A 10,275-nucleotide genomic window follows, 5' to 3' on the forward strand; every position below is an offset into this window, starting at 1 on the left:
CTGCAAAGTGGGAGTTCTTAAAATTTGTTCTTAAGAAAATGTTATTAATTCATGTTTTGGGGACTGGATGATCTTCCTCCCTGAACTCTGAGAGCAATGATACAGGAAGAGGCAGGTCTGATCACGAGCACCTTGTGAGTCTGCCAGAGCAGGAGTAATACTGCACGACAGGACAGCAAAGGTGGCAGTGGTATTCGAGAAGAGAGAAGTGGCACCTACAAGCCTGTTCTCGGTAGTACTTTGTGGGAGGCAGTAAAGAAAAGGAGGGGATCAGTATTTTCAGAGATCCTCTCAATCCTCTGCATCTATGGGATAATTCTTGTGGTTGTGGTCCTTAACGGGTCACTCCAAGTCAGAAAGTCAAATGGTGACACCTTTGTCTCTCCTGAGTTAGATCAACATTTAAAATAAACAGTGGTGTAACAATATTACTCTAAAATAGAATGTTTTGTAGCCACCACTCACGCAACCAGTGGTAATGATGGTGAAGCCTTGAAAAGCAGAGGAAGCGCTGAGGCTACGCTCAGCGCCAGCGGGAGGGTTGCATGGTGTGCAAGTGCCATCTACAGGCAATCATAACTCCTGCGAAGCTTGTTACCAACAAGCAGTGCCACTCAGCTCCAAGGCAATATTTTATTTTTTCCTCTGTTTTCTTTGGCTTTTTTTTCCCTCTCTTTTTTTCCCTGACTCCTGAGCAGAGCGAGGAAGGCAGCAAGAGGGTGCGGGGCAGCACCCCAGACCCAGATGCTGGGTGACTTGGGCAGTGCCAGCCGCCACCGAGGCCTGTCCCCCAGCTCTGCTCAGAGCTCGAGTGGCCACCTGATGCCCCCTCTCCCCCAGGTGGGAAGCCACCCTGCTGCTCTTCGACCCAAATCTTTTACCCTAGTCCAAAGGAGACCCCAGCACAAGTCTCTCAAGCATCTCACTCTGCAAGGGGGCTGGGCCAAGAAGGCAGTCTGGAGAATGGTCACTTTGCATTAAGTTGACAGCTGTCCAGCAGAAACCAGGGCAGCGTTACCAGGCTGAAGGCTGTGGACTGGGATGTGGGTGCCTGGCCTGGCACCCTGCTGCTGGGCGGTCCTAAGGTGGCAAAGAGGCCTGGACACTGAGCTGCTCAGTAATTGAAGCAGCAGGTTCCTTATATTCAACTCTGTCCTCTTAATAGGGTTCATCTTTTAGCTCTGTTGGTGAAGCCTGTTCTTGTATGGAAAATGGTCCAGCTACCTCCCTGGCTGTTGCCACTGGGGTTTATTAGCTGTTGCAGCCAACACAGTGACGGTCAAGAAGTTCCTGGGTAGAAACGACTGGTTTTGGGGGTTTCACTGTTTTACATCCTGTTTTTCTGAATTATTCATGCCCAGGTTTATCCTACTTAACTTTAAACAGTCATACTTAGGGGATTAGTTCCAGCTGAACATCTGGGCTTCCAGTCTAGTCAATAGAGATGGTGGGATCAGAAGGTGAATTGTCCTGACAGGTCTGAGCTGTCCTTCAAAGGTGCTTAGTCCACAGAGTCCTGGACTCTTCACATTTTGGTAATGTAGCTGAAATCGGAGGAGATGACTTCAAGCCTTGTGCTGTGTACAGAGTATACTATGATTGCTACTGTCTCTTTCCATTATGGGACTGCCCAGGAGCCCAAATTACAGGATAGCACCCTACCTCACTGGTCCAATTAAACACAAAAAGGTGTCCATGCCCAAAAGAATAAATCACCTGTGATCAAAGGTGGCAGTTTGCATTTATCTATGAAGCAATTTTTATATTAGTTTACCTTAGTTCGGTATTTACTCCTACGGCACCAACAACCTCAGCAGTCTGGGGCAGCTGACATAGCTTTGAACTGGAACAGGAGGAAGGACACTGGTTCTTGTTCCTCTTGTGTGAATAGTGGAGCCCCCCTGTGCTTCCTACAGTGAGGTAGAGATGGTCCAGCAGAGCTCACAGCCCTCGTGTTAGACAGCTTGCTGCCACTTCACGAGCACGAGCAGGCGGGACGGAAGTGGAAGTGAAGTGCCCGTGCAGGTGTGATGTCGATACTAGACTCTCTTCTCTTTTCATAGGTTCCTATTATTTAACAACCACCTACGGGGCCCTGGAGCACATCAAGAACTACGACAAAATAACTGTCACTCGGCAGCTGAGCGTGGAGGTGCAGGACTCCATCCACCGCTGGGAGAGACGGAGGACGCTGAACAAGGCCCAGGCTTCCCGCTCATCTGTGCAGGTATTTGGCATTGGTTCCTAGAGAAAAAGCCTGGAAAATGAACATGGTATTTCCATACTTACACATTTTAAATACTATTATTATTTAAATTAAAATTAACACAAATCACTATTAAAAAGCAATAGTACATACTGTGCAAGATTTCCAAATCCTCAGAAAAACCCTCATTTGAAATATTTATCACTTACAAAATTTATTTTGAAGTCTTGAACTACTGTCATAAGTGTATCATTTCAAACATGACTGTAGAGTCATTTCTGTGTTCACTCTCGAAGGAGGCATACTAAGAGCTGTGACATGGAGACAAGGAGTCCCCTGTCCTCCATGACCGTTGGTCCAGGGGAAGTTGTGGGCTAAGCTAAGGACACATGAGCAGGCTGTGGAGGGGCAGAGGATGGATGGCATCAAGCCACAGGAGGAACCTGAGACATCTCAGACAAGCATCTTCTGGCAGGTTTAAGCTTGGCTTCTGTCCAGCAGCCGGGGCAGCCCCAGCAAGGGCTGGTTAGCATTGAGGCCTGCGCTGTGAGTGGCCCAGTGAAGACCTCCCATGCTCCAGGGTGAGAGTTTCCCGAGCAGGGATGGACGCTCTGCACCTCTGGCCACGGTGAGGGCCTCGCCCAACCTGGAGGCAGGACTAGCCAGCCTCGGGGTGTCCTGCCAGCCCTGTGTCCTGCGATAAAATTTTCGCCCACAGGGAGGCAGCAAAGGCCAAATCCCAGAATTTGTAAAGCCTTCACGATGCAAAACTGAAAATTATGAACGCCAAGGGGAAAGGCACCAGAAAACCTCTTGAGTTTGAGACACAGCCCATGCACCCCAATGGAAACGCGGGGTTTAATTTACTTTCTATATTGCAGTCAAAGCAGTCCCTGATGATCTCAGAACATGTGAATGGTGGATGGGACCACATCAAATATCCATCCAGTCCCATATGCTGCCATGGCACTAGCTCACAGCAAGTACCTAGTGTGGAGTATAACAGGGCAAGCGAATGCCACATTTCGAGATTCTCACAGCCTCCAGCAGCGTGAGGGCCGTTTTTCATTCATTCGAACGATCGGTAATGTCACAGACACTCAGGTCCACAGGAGGTAATTAACCTGCTGATATATTCGGTGTCTCCTTGCACACCTTGCAACTGCCCTGCTCATAGATCACTGCTACCATGGCTGGGCCATTCATCCTGGGCAGGATGCAGGGGCAGGGGCAAGGCAAGGGTGACCCAGGCACAGAGGTATTGAGTTGGAGAGGAGAGGAGAGGAGGAAGTAAGTGCTGGAGGGAATAATACTGGAGACCAGTTTGGAGGGAGGAGGTAGCTTGAAGCCAGAGAATGGGCAATGCAGCAAGATGTAGGGCAGAAGGTATGGGGCAACACCTACAGCAGAGAGTGGGCTTTGGAGGGACTTCAGGTGTGCGGCAGGGGGTGGAGATGGCGATGGCCTTCCTCATCTGCAGCGATACTCTACACATGCGGTTTGGGAAACCTTAGTCCATGTATTTGGCAAAGTTATATCTTTTAATCAGTCCCTTTTGTCCAGTTTGAGGGAGTAAGGCCCTGCCCAGTCATATGCAATTCCAGGGGCCACAGCTTTCCCATTTCTGCTGGGAAACCTGAGGATTTTCTGACAGGAAGGGCTGGGATTGTTTTAAACCTCATAGGTATCAATTAAACTTGTGGGTCCCCGCATGGCCAAAGGCCCTATAGATTCTGCTCCTCACGAGTTGGGCAAGGGAAAAGTTGGCCACACTGTTGTCACTGTCTGAAGCAAGATATGAGTAAATCAGTCTCCTCAGCAAAAGTTCTTCTGCTGTTTCCTTACTGACAGAAGAAGGTTTGGAGGACAGGCTCTCAAGATGCTGCTTGAGTGACAATGGTGTTATAAGAGTCACTATACTGCCAATCCTTTCCTGTTTCTGTGAGCTGTGGAGGTTTAAGATCTTCGAGGTTTTTGACATATTATTCTGGTCTGTTACTTCTTTGCATCTTAATTCTTCAGGAGCTGTCGAGAGAAGGAACTGTGGTAGACTGCACACAAAAAAATTTACTAAAATCAACAAAAAGTTTACACATATAATGACCTTTAATCCTGTGCCTTTGCCAGGGTTAATTATTTGGTTAAGCGTTTGTTCAAGTATTTGCTGATTCAGAGCTCATATTCAGAAGGGGCTGAGAAGATATTTGGGGCACTGAAGGATGATATTTGGGAGAGTCTTTGGGAGGGTATAGGGGCTCTAGGCAGCTAGAGCTTTGGGCTGAATTTTGCCTCTTTGGGTCCTTAAGCCAGTGTATTTACTGCAAGATCTATCCTCATGTCTCTTTTCAGGATTTCATCTCTATATCCTTTCTGGAGATTGGTGCTCAGTCAAGGACACTGGCCTCCCGGAAGGACACCACAGCTGAGCAGCTGAGCCAGCAGTGTGCAGAGAAGTTTGATGTCTCCCAACCTAAGGACTACAGACTCTTTGTCTATGTTGATGACCAGTGGTTGCAGCTGGACAAGGATGCCCTCCCTCACCGTATCAAAGCCTCCCTGCTGAAAAGTGAAACCAAGAAAGATTTCCACTTTATTTATAAACCAATAGACCATAAAAAGCCACCCCTTCCTGTTGTCAGGGAGTCAGACTTTCTCTAAGGGCAGTGCTGCTCTTGTGCTGTGTATGCTGTGAAGGGCTCTTGGTTATCCCATGAGATCCTCTGGTGTCTCCAGATCTCAGGTGGTCTCTGGAGCTTGGCCTTCGACAGAGGGCAGATATTTGTGCTAATTGTAGATGCTGTCTGAGTGCAAGGCATTTCTCAGCAGAATTCAAGTTCAGAAATTAAAGGAGCATTCAGGAGAACATTCATACTTTGGAAAACTTGAAGTGTCAAACCTCAGAACCTCCCTACAGCAACCAATTGACTTGATAGACTATAAGTAGACAGTGGAGAACTAATCCATGGGACTTGAGGAAAAGCAGACTTTTACCATAATAAACTACGGTGGGTGTGAATCACCTCTGTGCACAAGGCCTGTGGAAGGTTTGCACACACTCTCAATACTGTTTGGAGGTAAGAAATAGTGTTTATGCCTTACAATATCTCTGTTCGCCCAGTTTGAATAAAGTGAGTCTTGGCTGATGTATTCAGTGGCATGGGATTGCCACCCTGAGCAGAACTCCATCTCTGTCTTCCTATTTGAAATATAATTGCCTTTGAAATCCACGTAATTACAGACCATGCAAGCTGATCCTGTACGTTCACTAAGAAACCATTTTCTGCCATTTGTTTGTCACTGAAATCTAGTAGCACAGGCATTTTCATCTCTGTATTTTTCTTCTAAAAGATTGAAAATCTTCACCATCAATTTTACATGTACAATAGTTTTAATCAAATTTGTTGTATGATTGTGTCTGGTGAATTGTATATTTATTTCCATGTTTCCTATGGTGAAATTATTTTTAAATAACTGTTTGTGAAGAATTTAATAATTTGTCCATTGTAGCAACCTCGGTTAAAATTTGATGGTCAAAAGGGCTAGAATTAAACACCCTTCTCTTTTTAACCATATGTCATTTTCTTTAGTGTTTTCATACCCACAAGTCCCACCAAGTCCCACTTTAATAAATCCAGGCTGTTGCAGGCAGAGATTGCAGATTCTCTTCTTGTTTTTTCTACTTCTGCTTTCAGTCCTTCACTCACTGCAAACTTAAATTTCCCACAGAATAAATTGTATCAGTTCAGATATGCATTTTATGAAATATGAAACAGATTTTTCGGGGCTAGATTAGATTTTCAGGACTAGAGGTTGGAAGCGGAATCTTTTGTTGCAGCACAGACCCTTAGCTTCCAGGGTACCACACCTCCCACCCGCTGGCTGGCTGTCCCCCCTGGGACCAGGGCTCCAGGGAGCTCCCTACCTCACCTCCCACAGGCAGAGCTGATGCTGCCCATACAGGCACATCATGTCGAAATTATGAGCCTGTGCCTTTTAGTTGCCCTTAACTACAAGATATTTTAAGTCCCAGGAGCAAAGTTTTGCGTGTCTGTCAAATGGCCTGAGCAGACTCTGTGCCATGATGTTCACAGTTAATGAGCCTGAAGTAATCTGATGGGGATCAGGCTAAATTAGAAACATGCAATGAAGGAAGCTAGGATTGATCTTCCGGATATTTCTGGAGAGCAACCAGACTTTGGACCTGGCAGCATCAAGCAACAGATTTACTAAGTGAAGAGCTCTGTCTTCTTGCAGTGTTTGGGAAACCCTTCATCAGCAGGCAGACTTTAGGCAAGCAGAAAGACAGTGGATGATATGGTCGGGCAGTGGAGCATGTGGAAACAAGGTCAATGCTAAATCACTGCAATCCAAAGGGATTCAGATTAAAATTTACCAAAGCCTAGTCCTAAAATCAGACCTACATATCATAGAACGAACTGTAAAGGTGTCACCTGAATTGCTGTGGAGGAGCCTGCTTTTCAAAAAATGCTGAAGAACTGCTCAATAAAGAAAAAGGAAGAAGATAAATCAAGATCTTTTACAAAGACTATCAAACAACACATGCAAAATGTGGTGCACATTTTCATTTGGCATTAGACCTGCAGAGCTGTGATTTGATTTGCAAAGGTTGCCATGGCTCCTACTGAACTCAGTGAGATTACTCACAGCAACCAAGCTACAATGCCTGGCAGAGAGCTGCTTGGAAAGAAATTCCTGTGCTGCAGAGAGGGGCTTTCTTGAGGTCTATGGGCCACCTGGTCTGTTTGACCACATTATATGAACTACTATCAATAGCCTGGCTAAGCCTACACCTCTTTGGTCTTTCCAGGTAGGTATGTATCCACACTGTGTGTGTGTGCCAAGCTTGCTGGATGTCTGCCTGGTAGCAGGCGAAAGGACGGGCAAAGCAAGCCCCAGTCAAAGTGCAGCACTGCACAAGGTAACCCTGGCTAAATACAGCCAGAGGTGTCAAATCACCCTGGCCTGACGTTAGCAGGAGACTCTGCTCCTTCAGCACTCTACTACAGCCACCCCATTTCAAAGAATACAAGCTGGGAAACAACCTCAGTGATGGGATCCCAGAGGCCCAGTGACTCCAGGACTATGATGGCTGCTGCTTCTCCGGGCTGACTCTTGCGGTGGGACTCAGGAACTGCAACGGGACTGTCTGCGCAGGGGTCATGCCACAATAGCTTTTCTAGAGTAAATGTGCTGTTGTTTGGGTGAACATGGCAAACTCTTAGTCCCTAGTGTGCAGACTGCTGAAAAAGCTCAGTGTGTCCCTTCCTCAGGCCCAAAGGAGCATCTCGGGTCACTTGGTGGGGCAGGAGCTGGATGAATGTTGTTACCTGAACTCCCTCTCACTGCACCTATTGGCCTCCTCAGAGAGCCCTGGCTGCTGCTTGGCTCTGCAGCCAGACTCTGAGGGAGCACATCTGCAACCACAACATGTTACGGGGGCAGCAATGCTCCCTGCACACAGCAAAGGCAGCTGCTCGCACCCCTGCACACAGCCCTGCTGTTCCAAGGGAGGAGAACAGATCAATGGCAGGGCTGGTGGGCTGGCAGTGTGGTGTCCCCATCCATCAACATGCAGCTCTTGCTCGAGGGAGGCCATGCTCATCAATCAACAGGCTGCAACTCCTGCCTGCTGGCAGAGGGACGCAGAGGGCTTCCGAGCAAAGGCTGGACTCCAGCCTCAGGCTGAGCTGCAGGGCACCTTCTCTGCAAGACCAGCCTTGGGCACGCAGACCAGACCAGCACTGCTGGCAGTAGCGCCAGCCAGGGCTCCTCTGGGTGCCTTCAGGGCCTGTGCCACTTTGGTTGGTGCCTGAGATTTCAAGCGGTGAGAAAAGAGGATAAATGTGGGATTGAAACATTTGGTTTTGAATGCTCCATGGGATTTTTTTTTTTTTTTTTACTTGCTCTGTCCCACGGTTCCTGACCCTGCCAGCTGCCTCTGTAGAGCAGGCGAGTAGGAAGTGGCTCGGTCTAGTGATCTGCGCCCTCCGCTTAGTCAAGGTGGCCAGGTGGTGACTCATGCACTGGTCCTCACATGAGCCATCAGCAGATGAGCACATTCCAGGAGACTTTGACCATGGAAGGTTGTGCAATTTGGCCAAGGCCTCCTCAAGCCCTCGTTCCCACAGAGCCGTTGTGAAATAAGCACTCATTTACTTGCTTGGAAAGGATCCCAATGTGAGAAAGAGGAAGGGAGACCTGTTGAACCCAGCAACTTCAGCAAAGAAGAAACACAAACAGCCTGAGTGACTCCTTCATGCAAGGAGCTGCCTTAATGCCACTTTGTGCCCAGTAACACAATCTGGCAATGATTGACTGAAATAATTGCTCAGGCAGGTCAGGTCAAAGAGCTTTCAACAGGATCATACATCAGTCACCAATCTGTACTTTGAAGCTTTTCCTTTTTCCATGAGCTCATGGTGCGATCCAGGTGGGCAGGGACCCCTGAGCTGTCCTATGCCCAGCTCAAAGCAGGGCCAGCAGCTCAGGGAGCTCAGCACCTTGGCCTTGCAGTGCTGCAGGTCTCCAAGGTTGGAGACCCCACTGCCTCAAAGGGGGCCTGTCCCAGCATTTCAGTGCTTGAACTGTGAAAAATGGTTTCCTCATATCCACCTGGTGAGAAGACCCTCCTGTCCCACCAGACCCCCTTCTTGATTGGTGTTGCTACTCCATCACACCAGCCAGCTCTGCCTGTGGTGCAAGGGAAGGATAGAGTTGTAATGTTTCGGTTGTCTCCCATCTTGCTTGGGATATTGTGTCCTTAGGCAAGAAGCCTCAAATTCAGAATTCCCAGAGCTCTAGACATGCAATAAATGTTGCTTAGTGGTGACTTCAGTTTTTTAATACAAGAGGTGCCTTTCCCCTTCCTACTCCTCCATTGCTTTTCACATAGAGCAAAGAGGCTGAGCATAGGACACTGCAGACCTTCAAACTCCTGGCTTGAAATGGACACAGCTCTTCATGGCCATGGCATTTATCTTAAACCATCCTGGTGAGAGAAGGCACAACGCAGTTTGGCCAGAGCTAAACTAATACTAACCTGCTGGAATCTGCGAATAATCCATCATTTCTGACTCCAGGTGAATTTTCTTTGGCTTGTCATTATTAGAGATGGCATGGCCATTATGCAAGTTCTGAATAACACTGCATCTACATAAATTTGCAGTATATATGAACAGCCAATATACAGTATGCCGTAGAGATTGATCATTCCTCCTGTCACTGCAGGTCCAAGGCAATGGCTGCAAACAGCAGTGCACAGCAGGCTGAGGTGCAGAAACCCCCCCCTGCCCTCCACTGGGAGATTTGTCACAGAACGACTGGGAAAAGGGACTGGAACATTGTTCACAACACCTAACAGTAATAAAGAGGAGAGACAGGAAGAACTAGCTGGCAGAGGCATCACTCTTCACAGGGGTTAGCTATGTACACAATTACTCTGGGCAGAAAGTCTTTCTAGGCAATACAGCTTCAATTACGCCCTGTTCAGATTAGTGATGACAATTTACTGGGAACCTGACATTTTCATGTATTTTGAAGAAGCTAAATTCCTCCATCCCTGCATTACAGGAGTTACAGTCTGAGTAGCCAAGTGCCCGTGTGACGAGTGAGGGTGCTTGCCCAATGCACCACAGGATGCTGTGGCATGAGACTAACCTTGCACAATCCTGAATTTGTTTTCTAACTCATTTCTAACACTATCTAAAAATAAACTGCCTGCTATACAGGCACTCAGCTGATACGATGCTATTTGGAGGCCTTAAAAGAAACCTATTGATCACTGCTGGCTTGGAGGTAATTTTTTTAAAAAAATTTATTCTGCAGAGCTGTTCACTGATTGACTGCACAGGAAAAGTGGTCTCTGGATAAGACCTAGTAATTTCATAATACCGCTAATACTTTTTAGGAGAGAGAAGAAAAATACTCTACTGAATCTCAGAGAGTATTAAAAGATGCACTAGGATCATATGCAGATTGCCTCACTTTTTCATGTCAGGCATATTCCTAAGGGAATGCCAGCAGCAGTAAAGTCAGCTGAGTCCCTCACA

At 47.3% G+C, this 10,275-nt stretch overlaps 1 protein-coding gene across 1 annotated transcript in view; it reads left to right on the plus strand.

Moving 5' to 3' along the window:
- Window positions 1-5,856, plus strand: part of LOC134141462 (ras and Rab interactor 3-like) — a 175,471-nt gene extending 169,615 nt beyond the window's left edge. Inside the window, exons 27-28 of the mRNA XM_062577693.1 lie at window positions 2,064-2,227; window positions 4,556-5,856. Coding sequence (XP_062433677.1) covers window positions 2,064-2,227; window positions 4,556-4,864 — 473 coding nt within the window. The 3' untranslated portion in view covers window positions 4,865-5,856. The remainder of the gene's footprint in view (window positions 1-2,063; window positions 2,228-4,555) is intronic.
- Window positions 5,857-10,275: the final 4,419 nt, after the last annotated feature.

Source organism: Rhea pennata, chromosome 5, assembly GCF_028389875.1.
Source record: "Rhea pennata isolate bPtePen1 chromosome 5, bPtePen1.pri, whole genome shotgun sequence".
Taxonomy (NCBI): Eukaryota; Metazoa; Chordata; class Aves; order Rheiformes; family Rheidae; genus Rhea; species Rhea pennata.